This window comes from Carassius gibelio, chromosome B3, assembly GCF_023724105.1.
Source record: "Carassius gibelio isolate Cgi1373 ecotype wild population from Czech Republic chromosome B3, carGib1.2-hapl.c, whole genome shotgun sequence".
NCBI lineage: Eukaryota > Metazoa > Chordata > Actinopteri > Cypriniformes > Cyprinidae > Carassius > Carassius gibelio.
In genome coordinates this window covers 39,376,573-39,397,815 of record NC_068398.1, presented here as the reverse complement: position 1 = coordinate 39,397,815, position 21,243 = coordinate 39,376,573, and the positions used below count along the sequence as shown (strand labels likewise).

General features: G+C 41.7%; 1 protein-coding gene across 1 annotated transcript; it reads right to left on the bottom strand.

Annotated features, from left to right (window-relative positions):
- Nucleotides 1-7,897: 7,897 nt before the first annotated feature.
- LOC127953037 (uncharacterized) lies at nucleotides 7,898-8,607 on the bottom strand. Its single transcript, XM_052551931.1, has 2 exons — nucleotides 8,171-8,607; nucleotides 7,898-8,009 (listed from the first exon to the last, which is right to left on the bottom strand). Exons 1-2 carry the CDS (start codon nucleotides 8,605-8,607, stop codon nucleotides 7,898-7,900), a joined length of 549 nt encoding a protein of 182 aa, XP_052407891.1.
- Between the last annotated feature and the right edge of the window lie 12,636 nt (nucleotides 8,608-21,243).

Here is a 21,243-nt window from a genome sequence, read left to right as displayed (position 1 = left end):
CCCACACGTTCCCTCTAGTGTTTAGATAGAGGAATTACAATTTCAATAGGACTTAGAATTTATCTGATCATTTGTCAGGCTGATTTTCTGCATCAAAAATCACAAGTAACAAACAGAAAGTTTTAATTTCTGAGGTGCTATATATTCACATAGGATGAAGAAGGATCCGTTCACTTCCAAAACACAAATGTAACAAAAAACAGGAATTTTCCAACTGTTGACTCCAATAGACATTTATCAAAATAGCACTTATGATTTAAATGTTTTAGGTTTAAAATCGGGTAGCTAAGCCAATTCTAGACCAGGAGTTTTTATCGTTTATTTTTTTTTTGAATATCATGTGGTTTACCATGAATTCAATAACGATATTTAATAACAAGGCCTTTTTACTGAATCAGAGGAACATCGCTCATGTTCAGATTTACATGTTGCAACTGATAAAAGATTTCTTCATCTTTTAATTATTCATATTAAAATGTTCTCACTGTAAAAAGATTTTGGTCTTTCTTAACAGGATACTTTTAACATTATACTGCAGATTACTTTCATTAAAATTAACAGTGACTATACTGTTAAGTTTCTATAAATACCTAGGTGCTTACTGACCAGCTTTTTGCCTCAGTCAGTTAGGAGTGAGTTCGCGTCTTGCGACTTATCTCACCAGTAACGTTACATAATTTCATAGTGCACGTGCAGAAATTATTAAAAACCATATACACAGATTGATTGCTCACAAAACGAAGTTTGAAATGCCCGCGTTATCTCCACCAAAATATGTAACAACAATGAGTTTTACATAGTAATTAACTCAAATGATATATAGGGAATTTGAATAATTAATCAAGAATTTGATTAATATATATCTCAGATGACAGTTACATTTAATTTTATTGATTATGAAAAATAGCTCAATTGCCAATACCAATACTAATCACAGGGCACTGTAATTTACTCATTAATATGTCAATATTACATTCTTCATATCAATTATTGTGATATCTCTTACTGTAAATTACTGCAGATCAAACCGTGGTATGTCCTGCACACCACTGTAGACTTATCAATTTTCAATAAAGTTATCACGCCTTATAATTCAAGGAAAAGTATTCTCTGGCCATGAAAATATTATCCTATCCTTATGATAAATTTAGTTTCTAAATTTAGAGCTTGTAGCTAAAGATCAGACATTTCAGTGACTCGTAATGTGAGTGGGGTGGAGTCCAAAGTCAATCATTTTATATATGGGTTTTTAATAATTAAACTAGTAATACATCAAACTACAAATCACACAGAGTAAATATGCGTACGACAATACAAACAGTAAGCTTTATACAATACATAACGAATCCAAATAAAAGAGAGAGAAAGAGAGAGAGAGAGAGAGAGAGAAAATAGAATGGAATCACATAAGGAGCTCAGGTATGAAAATCATAGTCAGTAACTTTTAGAAGCCAACAACAAATCAGATCATAACAACACTTTAAAGCAGCATTTAAATCTCCATAGAGAAAGTGATACTTGCAAAAGGTGTCCCATGTGAGTGGCGTGAGATCGGCGTCGAGCTTGTGAACTTTGCGCGTTGAAACAGCCATGTGCCATGAAATGGAGGCCATGTGACGCGCGTGCACGCTGCGCTTGGCGTGAGCGTGGAGCACGTGGTCCTTTGTTCTGTCCTCGCGCGGTATTTGAAAGGTTCAACAAACATTGTTCCAGAATTCGTCTTCCTTGCGTGGGAGAGGCGAATAGTTTAATAAACTTAGTAAAGAAAAGAAAAGAAAACGAACAAAACGAAAGCTTCCAAAGGAGCCATTAAAATGGCTTTTTCTCTCAGCCCCTGTGCTGAGGGGGTTCGCGCTGTGAGCGCGGCCTATGGCCGCGCGGAAACAACGTTGGAGAGCAGCGTATCCGAGAACGGGGAAGAGGAAGAAGCAAAAGAAAGAGCAGGTGGACCTTGTTTGGTCAATTCTTATAGCTTGAAATAGTTCACGCCCATTTTCGAGGGAGCATCCAATGAATGTCCGCGATCTGAAGCGGAGGGAAAGTTCCTTTGTCTCGGTTGAGACAAACCCCTGATGATTTAGGGCCTGTCCGATTTCATCAGGAATATTAAAGCAAGTTCATTATTCCAGATTAAATACATTTTTCATTACTTTGCTCTAGATAAATGGGTCTGTCAAAGCATGACGATTAGAACAAGACTAGACATAATATATATATGACCAAAGATCTAATTTTTAGATCGAATTACACATTTAAAGATTTGTTTAACACATGATAACACTGCAGATGTTGGGAAACATCTAAATGTACCAAAAGGGAATACGTAATACATTTATAAAACATGAAAACAGAAAGTTAATGAATACATTCCATAGAATGCATTGTTCAAAAGAAGCCAGTGACTTGGCTTCTCTCCTGTCCTGTGTGGTCGTAAACTTTACGACCTGCAAAAGTGGGGGTTGCAGAAGCATGGCTCTCTTTGAGGAAGTTAAAGTGAGGAAAGACATTTCCTAAAGTATAAGCTTGCAACTTATACTCTTCACATAACAAGGATTAACCATTTTATGCAATCCATAAACATAATTAAAATGCATATTAATAATAAAATGAAAGTAAGGAACTTATACGAAAAGTTCCTTTGTCTCCAGTGTTGGAAGAATTTGGGTTGGGGGTTTTCGTTTCTTCTTTGAAGCTCGCATGGGCATCGTAAATAGTTTAAGTCCAGCCAGGCTGGCATTTAGTACCAACAGTCTGAATTTATAAAACAGAATTTAACCCATGAATCGCTGACCTGCATATCTGTTACACTGACAGTAAATCTATGACACAGTCATAGGGACGATGCGGAGGGAGAGAAGCAGGACGAGACTTACTGAACACTTCCTTCAGGTGGAGGTACTCCGCGGGCACGTTAGACAAATCCACTGCCTCCTCCTGAAACACAGACATAGAAACAGACGGACAAGCAGACACTAGACAAGACTCTTGACATTTGTTACTCCAGGCCAGGATGAAACTTAATTGCCAGTCTATTTTGGGGTTGTGCAGGAGGAGCCAGGGGTGACAGAGGACTCTGGTGCAAGAGGAGAGTCAAGGATGTAGAAGGAAATGGTTTCTGAGATGTTGCCTGATGTGATGAGAGTGATGTCTTCAGTGAAGTGAGAGATGACCGGTAGTCTATGTCCATTGAGGGCGTGAACCGTGATGTGGTGCTTGAGGGGTCTAAAGGGAATGTGAAGTCTTCATGCTAGTGTATTGTCCATGAAATTACCTTCAGCCCCGGAGTCTAGAAGTGCTCGACAGTCGTGAATCTGTGCTGACCATCTTAGTCTTACCGGGAGGAGCGTAGATGATGATGAGGTCTTCTCGGCGGAGATCCCACCTGATAGTAGCCTCATACGTACTACCAGGCTTGGCCTTTTACCGGACAGATGTAGGCGTGATGACCGGTCCCCCACAGTAGAGGCACAGGCCCAGGGACCTCCGCCTCTTCTTCTCCTCCCGGGAAAGCCGAGCTCGCCCTACCTGCATGGGCTCGTGATCATAGGAGGGTCTGGGCACGTCCCCGCTACTGACTCGCACGTCCGTCTGGGTTTTAGGTGCGGAACTGGGTAGGTTCCGTAGATTCACACATGTCAGATGTGCATCTACCCTCAGCGCCAACTCGATGAGCCCATTGAGTGAAGTAGGAAGGTCCAGGGCGTAGATCTCCTTCTGGACGCGGTCAGCCAGCCCATGCAGGAACATGTCCCACTGCGCCTCCTCTTTCCATCGACACTCCACCGCCAGAGTGCGGAACTCGATGGAAAAGTCTGAGACGGATCTTTCACCCTGACGCAATTCAGCTAGCATCCTAGCCGCCTCTCTCCCGGCGACAGCCTGATCAAAAACCCACCTCATCTCGGCGGAGAGTGTCTGGTGCAGCATGGATCTTGATTTTCCCACACCGTCGTTCCCCATAATGCCGCCCTCCCAGTGAGCAGGGTCAACACAAATACCACCTTGGCTTGTTCATTGGAGAATTTCTAGGTTGAAGAGAGAAATGCATATCACATCGAGTTAAGAAAGCTCTACAAAAGTTTGGCTCACCCGAGTAGGTCTCCGGAATGGGGAGGTGTGGTTCCGGCTGGGAGGGGGCTTCCGATGGTGTGGGAGGAACGGGCGGTGTGAGCGGCGCAGTGGGAACTCGTAGAAGTTGTAGTTGCTGGGTGAGCTCGGACACCTGCGCCAGCAAAACCTGAACAGTTTATCTACACACATACAAAATAGTTGTAGTAACATTTTAAATTACATGATTTTATAAATTTTAAACCTAAATTTGATGAATTAATAGCATAATGACACCGCAAGTATTATTTTTTAAATGTGTGTATATAGAATATTTTAAAATAAAGCCATTTTATTTTATTCAGGTCATAATTGCGGTTGAGTGGAAGCAAAAATGAGTCAAGTAATTGTCTCTGCAATTTTAATCCTAAAAGGTACAATACAATAAAGTATGTATACAACCTAAAATACCAGTACACATTCACGGGGAAAATTCTAACAGCATAACAGCACCAAGAAAAAAAAAACTTGTCAGATGTCAAAATAAACAAAAGTGCTATATATATATATATATATATATATATATATATATATATATATATATATATATATATATATATATATATATAAGATTCCTCTTAAGCTACGTTCACACTGTAGGCTGCAACGACCCAATTCTGATTTTTTTGCACCTATGTGACCTGTATCTAATCTTTTCATGACAGTCTGAACGACACAGATCCAATCTTTTCAAATGTGACCCAGGCCACTTGGGTATGTGGTCCTGAATCCAATACGTATCCGATCTTTTGAAATGCGACCTCCGTCTGAATGGCCAGGCCACATGTATCCGACCCGCACGTCATTGATACGCTACAAACGTCATAATTCTGCGTTGAAGTAGACGGGAACGAGAACATAAACAGCAACCATGGCAGACGATGCTGCTGAGACTAGTCAGTGGAAGGGAAGCGAGGTCACCGATTTGATTAATATTTGGGGTGACAGCTCTATTCAGGCCAAACTCGAGGGCTCATATCGCAACCGGGCGGTTTTTGAAAAAATTTCCAGCGAAATGGCCGAGCGTGGGTACAGACGATCCTGGCTCCAATGCCAGCGGAAAATAAAAAGCCTCCGTGCCAAATACAAGGAGGTTAAAGCCTGGAACAAATGAAGTGGCCGTCAACGTATCACCTGTCCATTTTACGAAGAGCTGGACCGCATTTTGGGGGATAAGCCCAGCGTTCAGCCACTAGAACTGTTGTCAGAGCCAGAGGAGGAGAGCCCAGGTCCCACAGCTGTCACGGCCAGCCTGGCTAGTCGCTCTTGCGGTGATACAGGTGGGTTATTTGCACATGGCCTATACCTACTGTGACTTAACTTTATAACATTGAAATACGATGTGTGACAGTTTGTTAAATGCATACACAGGTGATGGGACCCTTGTAGCTCTTTCGCCTTCTACCTCTACCTCCGATGAAAGTTCTGCAGCAAGTGAAGAGACATCTGTGAACAGCCATGCATCTTCCACACCCACTGCTTGTAGGTTCTTGGCTGTATTTTGATCGTTTTCCAACTCCATTAACCTCTTAACCCCCACCTGAACCGAATACATTTTCTACAGTTTGTCATTACCCAAATCTAAAAGCTTCTTGGAAAAAAGAGCAACAAAAATGTTACGAAAATGCAACAAAAAAATGACAAAAAAGTGATGAAAACGTGACAAAAAGAAATAACAAATATGATGAAAGTGCAACAAAAATTGACAGACGAGTGATCATAAAAAAAGTCAAAAAGTGATGGCAAAACATGTGATATGAAATTAATTTGTTTGAATTAAACGTTGAACTGCCTTCCACTCCTGAACAGCTTAGTATTGTTTATAAATGGCCATAAATAATCATAATTATTACTAGATATAAACTGGAATGCTTGGCGTTTTTACTGTTATACTAATAAAAAAAAAAAATATATGGTAATCCTTATTTTGATCTGATTATTTTTTTTTATTTACAGCTACTACTGCCAAGAGCAGAAAAAGAAAATCAAAGATGGAGGCAACGCTGGAGGTGTTTGCTGACAAGATTACCAGTGCCCTTAAAGATGACGACACAGATCTTTTGTTGAAGATGCAAGCAGCTCAGCATGAGCATGATCGTAAAATGTTCGCCATGATATCTCAGTTTATGGAGAGATCAATCCAGCCTCCACAGCCACCTTTCTACCAAGCACCAATTCAGCCCTCTCAGATTTACAACTCAATTCGTCCTCCTACTCATCATTCCACACGGTTTCCTGTGGCTTCCTCTCCATCTCCCACCCAGCCCCTGCCCTTTTTTCAAGATTTAAATCAACCACTGCCCTTCAATAATACTCATCCACATCCTCATCTCACTCAGTCTTTTTTCCAGGCACTGGCAAATACTCAGGATAAACAGGCTTTCGAAAACGAGGTTCATCATCCACCTTTCCAGTCTAAAGATGATGAAACCCGCTTTACAATTTTATGAATGGTTCTAAAACATTAATGCCAGTTAATGTAGCAGTTTTGCACAATGTTCAGGTTGAAATGTGAAGGTTATTGATATGCAAGGTTATTTTCATTTGTTGATGGAAAATTTAATATGTTGCAATGTATTTGTTTGCACTATTATAGCCACACTGTTTTCTCTTAATAAAAAGGAAACCGCAATAGCAGTATTGAAAATGTTATTTAAAAACGTATTGCAGCTATGGTTACAATTCAGCAAAGGAGCACAAAACTAAACAAATAAATAGTTTGTGGTTAGGCCTGTCAAGATAACAGGTACATATTACAGTAAAATGCAAAAAGATTTTTTTTTTTTTTTTTTAACTTATGTGATTTTCCTGTGAAATCATTTTCCTGAACTGTGATTTGTTGGATAATTTGACTTAAATGTTTAAATAAAGTCATACATTTCCTGAGGTTATTTCATTTTATTTGTGTCAATTGTGCATTGAAATAGGCTCCGGCATCCCATGCAATCCTAGAATAGGCCTAAATAAAATTTATTTTCATTTAATTCATTTTTTTTTATACATCTAACACTAAATGCAAAGCAACTCACTTAAAAACTACACATGAAACATCTCATAGAATGGCTTTTAAAAGCATGAAGTTCAAGTTTAATTTTTTACACACAAGTCAAGCAACATCATCAAAAAAGTGATGCAAGATCTTTAAAACCGATTTCAATATATTGAACTATTAAAATATTGAAGAGCTTGTAATGACACAGAAACTAACTAACAAATATATGTACAGAAAAACATTGAGGTCAAAAAGTACTAAATGTTGAACGATATTGTAATTATTGTGACAGCCCAGTTTGTGGCTCAACGTTGGCTAAGAAAAAGCTGAGTCAGTGCTTCTCTGACTCTTGATGGCTGCACATCTACAAATCCCCCTCCTTCAGCCCATCTCTCAACATGAGGAACAGTTCCACCAGCCTTTCATAATTCTCCCTGTGCATTTCACACACGTTTTGGAGTGTGCAACATGCACTGATTATGGTGGGGACGAGGGAAACATCCACATCCAGCCATTTAGCAAAGGCACCTCCACCGGCCCTTCAGTAAGCTGAAAGCGGACTCCACAGTCATCCTGGCTCTGCTGTGGCGCTCATTGAAGTACTTCTGCTCAGCTGTCAGGGTCCCTGTGTCACAGTATCCTTTTAACAGCCAGCTTCGAAAGGGAAAAGCCGGGTCACCGAGCAGCATGATTGGCACTTGAACGCCCATTATCTCCTCAGAGTCCTTAAGATTTAAAAACACAAAAAAATCAAAATAATTAAAGACATTGTATACGTTATAAATCACTATTACTAGATTACTCACTGGTGGAAAAAGCTCCCCTCTCTGCGAGTGAGTACACATGGGAATTCCGGAGTACCCTCGCATCATGAACACTCCCTGGCCATCCAGCATAGATGTTGGTGAAGCTGTTGGAAGACAGTGTTAAATTACTGAACAGTGTACAGTGTCCTATGTACAGTATTTTCAAGGATAATATTCTTGCAGATGTATGGTTCTATCAAAAGAAAGTGAGGCAAGTACAGTACTTTTAAACCATTATAAAAATACAATATCTATATTATCTTACCAAAACCGATGATCCACGACACCCTGGAGCAGAACTGAGTGCCACCCTTTGCGGTTGAAATACTCTGCGTGGTTATCCTCTGGAGCAATGATGGGGATATGACTCCCATCAATAGCTCCTCCACACTGCGGGAAACCCCATCTCTGCTGGAAGCCTTCAATGACCTCTTGTAGGTCATCCCCTTTGGGCAGTTTTATGTACTGGGGCATGAGGACACGGCGAACTGCTTCGCAGAACTCGTGTACAATGGAGCAGACTGTAGACTTGGCTATGCCGAACAAGTTAGCTATCGTACGATAGCACGCACCTGTTGCTAGCCAATACACTCCAACTCCAACGCTTTTCTGCACTGTTATGGGCCGCCGCAGACTTGTCTTTTCTCGTGACAGAGTTGATCGCAGGCGCTCACAAACATAATCGAAGGTGGATCTGGTCATTCGAAAGTTACTGATACATTCTGTATCAGTGAAGCCACTCACATCAGTATCCCACCACTCCTGCCTGCGACTCCACACCCACACGTTTCTCTGTACCGACGTTGCTAACACTGCTCTACAAAACGCCATGGCCAAAAACCTTGCTCTCCTCCTTTTTTAATTTTCTTCTTAAAATGAGAAGATTGTAATTGTGCTGGCTCCTTTGTGAAAATAAATTTAATAATGCAAAAAGAGGTTATTTCATTTTATTTGTGTCAATTGTGCATTGAAATAGGCTCCGGCATCCCATGCAATCCTAGAATAGGCCTAAATAAAATTTATTTTCATTTAATTCATTTTTTTTTATACATCTAACACTTAATGCAAAGCAACTCACTTAAAAACTACACATGAAACATCTCATAGAATGGCTTTTAAAAGCATGAAGTTCAAGTTTAATTTTTTACACACAAGTCAAGCAACATCATCAAAAAAGTGATGCAAGATCTTTAAAACCGATTTCAATATATTGAACTATTAAAATATTGAAGAGCTTGTAATGACACAGAAACTAACTAACAAATATATGTACAGAAAAACATTGAGGTCAAAAAGTACTAAATGTTGAACGATATTGTAATTATTGTGACAGCCCAGTTTGTGATCTGGTCATTCGAAAGTTACTGATACATTCTGTATCAGTGAAGCCACTCACATCAGTATCCCACCACTCCTGCCTGCGACTCCACACCCACACGTTTCTCTGTACCGACGTTGCTAACACTGCTCTACAAAACGCCATGGCCAAAAACCTTGCTCTCCTCCTTTTTTAATTTTCTTCTTAAAATGAGAAGATTGTAATTGTGCTGGCTCCTTTGTGAAAATAAATTTAATAATGCAAAAAGAGCTCCGCTGTTGACAACACTGTTGTTGGCATCCATTGTTACCGTTAGCTACTTCCGCAAACAACGAGTGACGTCGTTCACCGTTGAGTACTCTTCTGCGCATGCGGGTAACTTCTGGGTCATTTCACTTAATTATGTAATCAGCTTCAGCTTCCTTTTCCAATCTGCTAAAGAAAGAAAGAAAGAACAAAGGAAGAAGAGAGAGTTCAAACCAATACATAATTTATGGAAAAAGGAACTTGAACATTTTATCTTCAGTCCTCAGATCAGTTGTTACAAACCTATTTTAGTAGGTTATAAAGTATAAAGTATAGAGCAGGGACAGCAATTATTTTTCCTGTGATAGTAAATGAAAAAACATATATAATAAAAATAGAAATATAACATTATAGATAATATATAATAATGTAAAACAGGTTTGCCTGTCCGGGGCACAGTCTGCGTGAACACGCAATATGCACGTAACATTCACAGTTGTCGTCACTGATAAAAATCATGGCTACAGGCAAGAAAAAAAAAGCAGAATGTCGTGCTTTTCAAGAAAAATGGACAAATTATTATTTTTTTGTTGAAGTCAAAGGCAAGCCAGTCTGTCTAGTTTGTGGGGATGCGCTTGCAGTGATGAAAAAAGCCAATCTCGAGCGTCATTACAGCTCAAAGCATGCTAAACTGAATGCGTTGCAAGGACAAATGCGCTTGGATAAAGTTAACAGTCTTCGGCGGAGTTTGGATGCACAACAAGCAGTTTTCACAAGACCACATTCTGACAGAGAGAATGTTATTCATACAAGTTTTGTGGTGAGTGAGCTAATAGCTAAGAAACTGCGACCTCATTCAGAAGGAGAGTTCGTGAAAGAGTGTCTTGTTGCCGCTGCGGAGCTGCTAGCACCAGACAAATTAAAACTCTTCCAAAGTGTCAGTTTATCTCGAAGAACTGTCGCAGAACGAATTATTGATATGGTGCAAGACATTGAAACAACACTGAATGACACCGCAAAAAAAATCATTTTTTTCTCTCTGGCCTGCGATGAAACAACAGACCTAATGAATACCGCCCAACTAGCCATCTTTGTGCGTGGAATTACCGCCGAGTTTGAAACGACAGAATAATTGCTGTCTTTGCAAGCCACTACCAAAGGTGAGGATTTGTTTGAGCAAGTTGTTTTGGCAATGAACAAATTTGAATTACCATTTGAAAAGTTAAGTGGCCTTGCCACAGATGGAGCTCCTGCCATGCTTGGCCCGCAAAAGGGACTAACTGCATTGGTCAAAAAAGAAATGAGTTGTCTCAGGCTTGATCCAAGTGATTTAGTTGTATGCCACTGTATCATACATCAAGATAGTCTTTGTGCACATTCCCTGAAGCTTCACAGTGTAATGACAACTGTCGTTTCCACCATAAACTTCATCAAAAGCAGAGGGCTAAACAGCCGCCAGTTCAAAGAGTTACTGAGTGATCTCGAGTCTGAGTATGGAGATCTGGTTTACCATTGTGAGGTGCGATGGCTGAGTCGTGCAGATATGCTCGCACGCTTTTACAATTTGAGGGAAGAAGTAAAACAATTCATGGAGATTAAGGGAAAACCTGTTGTGGAACTCAGTGATGACAAGTGGCTGTGTGATTTGGCCTTTATGGTGGACATAACCAAGCACCTGTCAGAACTGAACGTCAAACTCCAAGGTCCGAACCAGCTTCTCAGCTCTCTGCTTTCAAACGTGAAATAATTTGAGGCGAAATTAAAGCTGTGGCAATTTCAACTAGAACAGGGTAACATTGTGCATTTTCCTACTCTACAAGAACAAAAGCCTGCTATGACAGATGAGTATGCTGGTGAGTGTGCAATACTGCTTCAGGCATTTGAAGAGAGGTTTCAGGACATGAAAAGTAAACAAAATGAACTAAAGATTTTTGCTGCGCCATTTAATGTGGAACCATCTGACGTGCCTGACAACCTACAACATGAAATAATTGAGCTACAAAGCAATGACGAGCTCAAAGCAAAGTACAACAACCTCCCTCTGCTTGAGTTCTATAAACTGTATGTACGTTGTGAAGATTTTCCCATTCTGAGGTGACATGCGCTGAAGTTTGCATCTCTGTTTGGGACGACCTACTGCTGTGAACAGTTCTTTTCAAAACTGACTCTTGCAAAGACTCGATTCCGCTCAAGACTGACTGATCCAAACTTGGAAAACCAGCTGCGAGTAGCTTCGTCATCACTGCCATCTGACATCAGACGCCTGGCCAAAGAGAAGCAGTTCCAACCATCGCATTAGAGAGGTTAGTGATATATATGTTCAATAATTTAGTATGGCCCTTGAAGGATGTTAGAAAAGTGTAAATGGCCCTTGATAGAAAAAAGGTTCCCCACCCCTGGTATAGAGTATAAAGGTTATAAAGTTATAACTGTTTTCATTTCTTTGCGCCTTTTTCTGAGTAGCTTTCTTTCAGCATCTGATCTTAAATTACATTAAAAAAATATAAATATAAAAAAAATATTTACTCCACACAGGTTTTAAAAAATATATAATAAATAACCAAATACTGTGCAAATTAACATTATTAGAGAGAGGATAAAAAACTGCTACTTTTACTCCTCCATCACCAACTACTACTGATAAATATGTTTTATTTATTGGAAGAACTTGAAAATAGGCTTACTTCACAGGATAATTTGTTAGCAGGAGCAAGCACCACCATCTCCTTACTGCAGCCATGTCAGACTGGAAAACATGCTTCATGTAAATCACAATCACCCTTTGAGAATAAACCTTTTCCCCAAAGTGTGTGTACTGTAACATTAACAGTAAGTTACACGAAAACATACAAAAACAATAGTAATGAACTTTAATTAAATGGTGTGGTTTGACTGTATCAATATCTTAAGTTTGTTGGTTATTGATTTTGCTCATAAACTAAAAAATGTATTAACAAAGAAAGACAGAAATCTGACAAAGCTATCAAGGAATATAAACCTTACTTATTGTTAAACAATTCTTCCTACCATCAACACAAACACTCCACAATTATTTGACCAGTTCTGCCTTGGAGCACCCTGTTGAAATAAACATGTTATAAATATTTAAAAACAAACATTGTTGCATGGTTGAATATCTAAAATGGAATTTAGTGATGGGAACAAGAAAACTGCTTACGTTGAGATCATTACGTCCATACTCTTTCCACGGCCCAGGATTTAGTTTCTGTGCAAGTACTCTACAAAGCATTTAAACAACAACAATTAAAACAAAAATGGAATAAAAATAATAATGAAATACTAATAAACAGACCAGCTGGAACAACCCCAAACAAATTATTGGCTAATATATCATTGTTTAAAGAATTTTTTCTTTGAACAATAAAATATAATTCCAGCGATAAAGTAGATTTAAATAGTTTAAGCATCAATGATAAATGAGCCATAAAACAAAAAACAAAATGCATGCAAAAGGATGTATGGCACAAAACAGAACTACCATAATCCCAAACTTCCTTTGAACTCTTAATATTTTTTCTGAAAAAAACCTGTAGGGATCAATGTAACGACAATCGCTGAAGTCAGTGCCGTGCAGTGAATCAAGAAAATACATCTCTCTGCTTTTTGGTTTCATGATCTGTAAAATTGGTTCTATTAAATGATTCTTAGAAGATACAACTGTTAGTATTGTCAAAATATCTCAGTGTTACTAGCATTAAGGAGTACTGATCATTTAAACCCAATAGACTTACACATATCATCCAATGGTTCGATGTCCAGGAAGGCAGTAAGATTAAGTCACATTCTGCTATATGGTCATTATGCAGACGACAAACATTTTTAAATGCCACTTAAAATGAACCTAGTTAATGTCACTGTCACATATGAGCTAAAACAATGGACCTTTATGTTCTGTTAGATACCATTTAAATTATATATATATATATATATATATATATATATATATATATATATATATATATATATAACACACAATTAATATATCAAATATACATTATTAATAAAGGATCACTTGTGCACACTTTCTCACTCCAAAAAAAACAGTTCTACACAAAAGATATATATAAAATATTACCTTTAAATCAGCAATATCTCTAACCATTGATAGGCAGGCATTCAAAATCTATAATAATTTGAGAGAAACCAAATTTAATATACACCTATTAAAAAAAAAGCATGATATTGCATGTGATTATACTCACAGTGCCTTCAACATCATTGGGATGTCCCAAGGTAATAAATTCTGATCTGTTCAGAATTATTGCTCCCACTTGAGCCAAAAATTGTTGTCGTGATTCCTTTTCATTTAAAGCATTTTTTATCTAGAAAAACGAAAACAAGTGTAAGTGTGATTATACACTTTGCATAAAAATGCAAAACAATTCAACATACCATCTTTATTTGGTCACTGCTTTGTGGATGCATACAGCAAGCACATTTCGTAGGGCTGCCATGTCGATCACTGAACATTGGCTGGGGTCTGAAAAGAGACAAAATATCTTTATCCAACTGTATTTATTAAGTGAAGTGAGATTTTGCAAGTGTGGTGTTTATAATGACATTACAGGTTGCAAAGGTTGACATAAGGGACTTGCCCAAGAAATAGTAGAAAGTGGAGAAGTGGATGCTGGGCTATGCAGGAATGGATATTGAGCTTCCTGGCCAGGAAGAGCCAACTTTTGTTTACATTTTTTAAGATGAGTAATTAACTGCACATTTCTTATTACTGTAGCAGGACAGTAACAGCAGTGAAAATGTGTATTTTCTCTACAGTGTGAATTGCACTTAATCAAAATCTGGGGGGGGGGGGGGGGGTTCACCCATATGACATGCATTACTCTGATCAAATATTATAAAGCAAAATAAAATTAGTAGAGGTGTAATTATACTCACCATCATGATGTACTGCCAGTTTTAGATGATTCTCTACATGGTTATCAATGGATAGTTTTGATGTGGTTTTGTACGTCTCACAAAAAGGCAGTGGTATTGGTTACAGCACCTTGAAATTTGGACAATTGCCCTTTTTAAAGAAATTCATCTAGTACAATGCAATAACAAATAAGTATTCACTGGCCGAGCAAAATCAGGGAACATTCTAGGGAACAGCCCAATTTTGTAGTGCTGTCTGGCGGTTGACATCTTGGTGTTGCCCAGTTGTGTTAAAAGTCACAAGCTGTTTGAGAGGGCGCAGCGCCAGCGTAACGGAGGGCCAGGGACACTGCGGTTGAGTGTTTGGGGAGCGCCGGAGAGGTTGACCGAGCCACTGGTTTCCACCTGAATGGCCTCAATTCACCCAGGTGAACCAAATGTGATAAAACCCATCCACTAATTATAAGCCACAGAATATTAGATATTCCCCCGGATATATTTTAAGTGTTTGACCCATTTGCTTCTTCAAGCCACCCCATCTTTCTAGGTTTCCTACCCAGATAGCCCCACTCACCTGTTGGCCCTATCTTAAAACCTAGCAGTAGGCTTAGGCCTCCTTATTCCCACTAACACATTGTGTTTCTATTGTTTTTATCTCATTTCAAGTGTTGTTTCACTTTTATCTTTATCTATCCTCTGTTCTGTTGTGATTTGTTTCTTTCATTTCACATAGAGGCAGTAACCTGTGAGAGCCACCAAGGAAGCTAAATAGTAGAGCAACAACCAGCAGCCGGTGTCATCACGTGACCTGCCAGGCTACTGCCTGTTAAATCTCCATTTCAGGTCCTTCGTTGACCCAAGTTAATTGGCTACTGAACTGTCTGACTGTTTGCATCAATTAGTCCAAAAAAACACAGCCCGTTTGAATATAGCTCGTTAACCGTAGAACGAACTTGCATTGGTCTTTTTGTGTGTGTGCTGTGCTTCTCTAACCGACAGGGAGTCAGGATGTTCCAGTCATCTAGCCCAGCAGTCCACGGGGGCCACCTCTCGACATGGTTGAAAGCAATGATGACCCCCTTCCTGCCCAAGGACGCCAGTAACCTGCAGCACCCAGAGCAACTAGACACTGAGCTAGATGAACTGATGGCACATGATCCAACCCAAAGCGACTACTACAAAGAACTCGCCAGGATCCTCGGAAGCCTAGTTCACATTCTTGTCGCCCAGGCACAGCTCGGTGAACGGAGCAACATCGACCTTGAACAGCAAGCAGCAATGCTTCAAGCGGAGGAGGCCTGGAAGGACCAGGCCCCAACCCAGAGTCGCCTTGATCCTCGAGACCCAGAACCAGCACGAGAAAGAGGACAACACAGATCCAGAGCTACAGAAAGAAGTAGAATGACTTCACAATGCCCTGCAAGATCTTCGCCTCAACACAGATCAAAGAGAACAGCTGGAGAAAGAAGCCAGAAAAGAACTCAACAAAAAACTCCAGCAAGGTGACACTCTCCTAAAAAGAGCAGAGACTGAACTGAAAGAGACTATAAAACCTGGGCCTGCAAAACACACTTGCAAGCGGCCCAAGCTAAAATCAACGAGCTTACTCTGCAGAGAGACGAGCTCAAAGATGAGCTTGACACTGTTCACACAGAACTGAGACAATCTCACAGATTACAGAGTGGCTGCATCAGAGAAACGCACACCACAAAGTTTCTCCCAGCCAGCCACTCCAACCCTTTTAGCCAAGAACCCAGAGCTGAAAAAGGGGGTGTAAGCTCACGACTCAAGAAATCACCAGCCAGCTTACAAGAACACCTGTCAACAACGGAGGGGGGAGAACCCTTCCAGAGAAAGCATGCCACTAAACCCTGCACGGCTCACAGAGAACTTGACAAGCTAGCCAGAAGCATCCCTACGTTCAAGCCAGATCCTGCAGGAGGACATGACGTTCATGCTTCTTTACAAGACATTGACTTTCATTTGCGAACTGTCACCAACGTGACAGATGTGAACACATTGTATCTTAAGAATCACGTCCAGCGTGATGTGCATTGTTTTCTGGATCGTCAACCAGAGACTGTCAAAGCGTACTACCAGCAACTGCTACAGACTTTGATTCTTGAATTCTCTGATCCAGACTCAGATCATGGGCTCCTTATTGCTATGGACCTCAAACAGGGCCGACTTGAAAACCCACAGACTTTCTATAGTCAGCTACAAAAAGCCTACTTCAGAGCATGCAACGAACCAGGTATGGAACAGGATGTGCACTTAAAAACTCTGTTCCTCCGAAACCTACATGACAGTTGGAGTTTTCATCTCAGAGTCCCAGCGTGTCCGCGTAACATGACTACACAAGAGTTACGGAACTTATCCCACAAAGCTTGCACCAAGCAAAAATCTATTTATGAAAAGACTGTGAAAAACCCCAAAAACTGTCTCTGAGCACTGCTTGGAGTTAACCCTAGAGGGAGCCCTTCAACACCACAGTCACAGACCTTTTTACAGAGAGTCAATACCGTTCCAAGCCAGCAGAGGGCAACACAATCGTGGTGGTGCTCGTCCAAAGCACCAGAGCGATCACTCTGAACGATGCTGGGACCAGCGACCCAAAAAGTGCCGATCCCCACTGTCCAGGACACAAAGCCCCCACAGCCGGCAGTGGAATCACTCTCGACATGACATTGGTAAGCTCAATCCTAAACCCACATCAGAAAAACACAGGGCAGCCACGTCTGAGACAACAGAGATCCTGAGGATGCTGAAAGGGCTTCTTTACATGAAAACTCGCAAGAAAGACAAGGATGTTAAACCAGACATCGTATATCTAAGCATAAGAACTGAAACCAACACCCTGTCTAACTGCCACCTGTATGAGCCAAGCACCCAGAACACTGCTCATCATCCACAGACCACAGAGCTAACTGTCACATCACAAGGTGCTTCAAACAGCAAAAGACTTTGCTCAAGTGCGAGAACCTCTTTCCCTCCAGCCACACAGGTTGCCAGAGCCAGACTGTCAGGTAACAGAGGTCACGGAAACTCCCACAGAGCTAGACTGTCAGGTCACAGAGGTCACAGGAACCCCAGCAGCCAGCCGTGGCTCAAGTTCAAATTCAAGCCCCTGCACCTTAGTCAACGAACAGGGTACAGTGGTACCAGCTTACACCAAAGGGGTCGCTGTTCAGCTCAATCGCAATGTGGTCAAACCTTAAACCACATGCTGGGTTTCTTCCAATCCTCACCTAAATGTGTGGAACTCAGACTCACACTTGAAGCCACACCCCTCACTGAAGTGTCATCTTGTATAGTCTACATCCTGTGCAACAACAGCACGGCAACAGACATAAACATTCCCAAGGCCTACCGGCTGGGATGGCTAGTGAATGACTTTGAACTTGTACTACCTGTCATTGAGCCCATTCCACCTGCACAGATACCTGAAGGGAGTACAAACAACACATTGTTCACTACACCCTTCAAATTCGTCGCCATCACATCGGTCATGTCGGTGAGCGAAGTTTTTTATAAGATCAAAGAATCCTGTGTCAAAGACTTTTTAGACTGTGGTATTACCAACCTACAAACGGTGCACATACCTACGCACCCTGATGCTCCTCCCACTTCTGTCAAACAGTACAAGATTCCCATCGCCTCACACAAACCAGTGCAGGAGATCATCGAATCTATGCTGGAGAAAGGTGTCATTTATCCATGCAACAGCACCTACTCAGCCCTCATCCTGCCCGCCCTCAAAATTAACTGCGAGTGGCGACCCACCAGTGACTACAGGAAACTGAATCAACAGGTGCCGCTGTCACGATGGCACAAGACCCAGCTGGAACAAAAAATGCCCCGAATCAGAGGATCCACAATCCTCCCTACACTTGACGTGACCACTGGATCCTGGACCATTCCGGTGCACCCGGAAAACCAACACAAACTGGCATTAACACTTGGCAACTGTCAGTTCACCTTCAACAGGTGTCTGTTCGACTATGCCAACTCACCAGCTGACCTCAACATCTGTTTGAACAAAGCCTGTACAGACTCTTACTATGCTAGACTCAGTTTCGTGTGCCATCTTCCATGTTGTAAACAGAATGGTTTCAAAACTGCAAACAACAAGCATGTCAAACACCAACACCTGTTCCAGCAATGTGACAACATCACAAAAACACACAATGTGACTGTGTACTGGAAGAAGGTAAAAGGACACTCGAAGCTACAAAGTCTAGACAAGGACTTAAAAGATCAAACTGACACCCTTGCCAAAACTGGCACACTAAACAACATTCTGTGGTCACTCCCAACCCACCCACCCACATTCAAGTTTGAAGTGAATACACACAGCATAAGAACTATCTAAACTCCCTACCTCAGAATCGCTTGCGCTGGCTCCGTTGTCTACACAGACCAACATAGCGGACATGCGGGCTTCTGAAACCTCCATAATGACTTTGCTTTACCACCTCTCAGACCCCTCCATCCACCCTGGCGACCAGTCTACAGTCACTGACAACCAACGCCCCAGACCACTGCATGATACAAAGGACATGCTGCGTGCACAGAACAACATTGTGGGTTGTGCACCGTCTGACATCACAATGCCAGGGCTTGTAATACCACGGAGCAAAAGGGGGAAAATGCCAATATATTTCCATGACACAGCATGTGCTGCACCACACAGCACCAGAGCCACTGACAAGACACAGAAGCAAGCGTCATGCCAGCAGCAAGATGTGGCAAAACATGGGCCAGGGCGAGCTAAACCCAGTCGCCGCCCATTAAGCAAAGAGGCTGCCCTGTCCAACCAAAGACAGCCCTCGCTTGTTTCTTCCTCCCCTTTCTCTCTCTCTCTCCCTATTATCTGTACTAGGATGCTGCTGTGGTTTGCCGTGCTATGCTGTCAGCCAAAGAGAGGACAGCTGCCACCGAGAGAACCACCGAGACTCCTGATCACTGACGACAGGGCACACTACCCCAGCACTGTAACCCAATACAGCTGGACAGGGGTCCGATGGAGAGAGGACTCCCTCACTCACACTGAGACCGATGTCAAACATATATTGAGCCAAAATGAGAAAGTGACTTTTACACAAATGGAGTTAAGTGGACACCACCACTGCTCCAAACAGTTCCCGGGAGCTTTGCCCAGAGCCACTGCTGCCGCCAGAACATTTAACATTGGTATATCCAGTGTCAATGCAGCAAACCAGACCGTAAACTCCATGAAACCGCTGTTTACTATGTTCCAAAATGACTTTACTCAGACTCAGCTGGTCACAGCATTAACGACAGACATGCTGTGGGAGGTTAGCTCCTCCAATGACAGCCTAACCATGGGTAGAACCCCACCATACATGATACCCTTAAGCCTTGTGCTAACTGTGCTGGCTTACGCCATCACCACGCCAGCTGACCTGCTACAAATACACCTGGCCAACTCTCTGGATAGTGCCATCCTACTGCACGTCAACCCCAAACAGAGAGAAGTGAATGTGCTCCTGAACCAACCCATCAGCGAGTCAAGCCAAGTCTACAGACCTAAAGACATTGTCAGTGTCAGGATGTGGAAAAGCAACACCCACACCAAGACACACATTCCAGATGTGCTGCCCTACCACGACAGCGACACACAGCTGTACCTGGCCCCAAACCTGCACATGTGTACTTTGACCAAAGACATTCATTATCTCTGCCTTAGCAAACCCTTCTTCAAACACAACGCTGAAGGAATCTGCGGGTGGCAACCCCTGGTCAGCGACACACGCTGCCCTGTCGAAGCCAAGCCTCGTACACAAGTCACAGAAAAGCTAGCAGAGATTGTAGGTGACAGATGGCTCGTCAACACTCCTGTGTGCTCAGCTACACTGACCAATGACCAGCATGAAACCACCACCCGTGTCAACCTGCTTGACCCAGTACTTAAAGGTGCCACCCAACACATTGACATTACTCCCGTAGACACAGCCCTCCAAGCACTGTCTCGACAGCCCGTTCTGAACCAGTCATCTGCGGTCCGAGCCTGGACTGCTGCCGACACTGCACAGTGCATCTCCACTGTTATTGGTCCCGCCCTGACCCTTGGCGTGACCTTCATCCTATAAAGGATACTCAACGAGATGCAAACCTCTATAGCCAAACTCACGACAACTGTGGCTGGAGGTCTCAGATGGAATCCCCGGATAGGGGGTGCCAAGTCAAAGACAACACCGAACCTCATCAAGCTGAATCCTCAGCTCCAGGAACCACCTGCCATCATGATCCACCTGCTACATGACCATCATGATTCACCTGTCATCTGCCCATCCTGATGATTGCCATCCGATGATGTCCACACAGGGACTTCATCCGACGAAAAGGGGGAGATGTAACATATGCAGGTCATCGATTCATGGGTTAAATTCAGGCATATAAAATGAAACCTTTTTACACTAAATGCCTGGCCTGTTGCCAGCCTGGCTGGATTTAAATTATTTACGACAAGAAATTCCAGAGTCACGTGAGCAGCCTCAAAGGAGAAACGAAACCCCCCACATTCCTAAACACACACACAAACTTTTCTTAATAATAAGTCCTTAATGATATGTATTTTGAATATGTTTGTGCATTGCAAAAAATGGTTAATCCTTGTTATGCGAGGACTATAATTTGTTGACTTGTAAATTGGAAATGTTTCTCCTAATTTTAATGTTCTCGAATAGAGTCATAATTCTGTAACCCTACTCCTGACCAGGTCCTAAAACTTTATGACCTAACAAACAGGACAGGAAAGCTAACTCTTAGAAAAGAGAATAGTACCTTTTTCTCAATGTATGCTAAATTTACTAAATATTGCCTTTTTGGGCAGTAGATGTTTCCCCATATAAGTTGGA

Excerpts from the sequence above, each read along its gene's own strand:
- LOC127953037 (XM_052551931.1), bottom strand. The coding sequence starts at position 8,607 with ATGACCAGATCCACCTTCGATTATGTTTGTGAGCGCCTGCGATCAACT. Across the intron at positions 8,010-8,170 it reads GTCGTGGATCATCGGTTTTG|CTTCACCAACATCTATGCTG; the intron begins GTAAGATAATAT and ends GTCTTCCAACAG.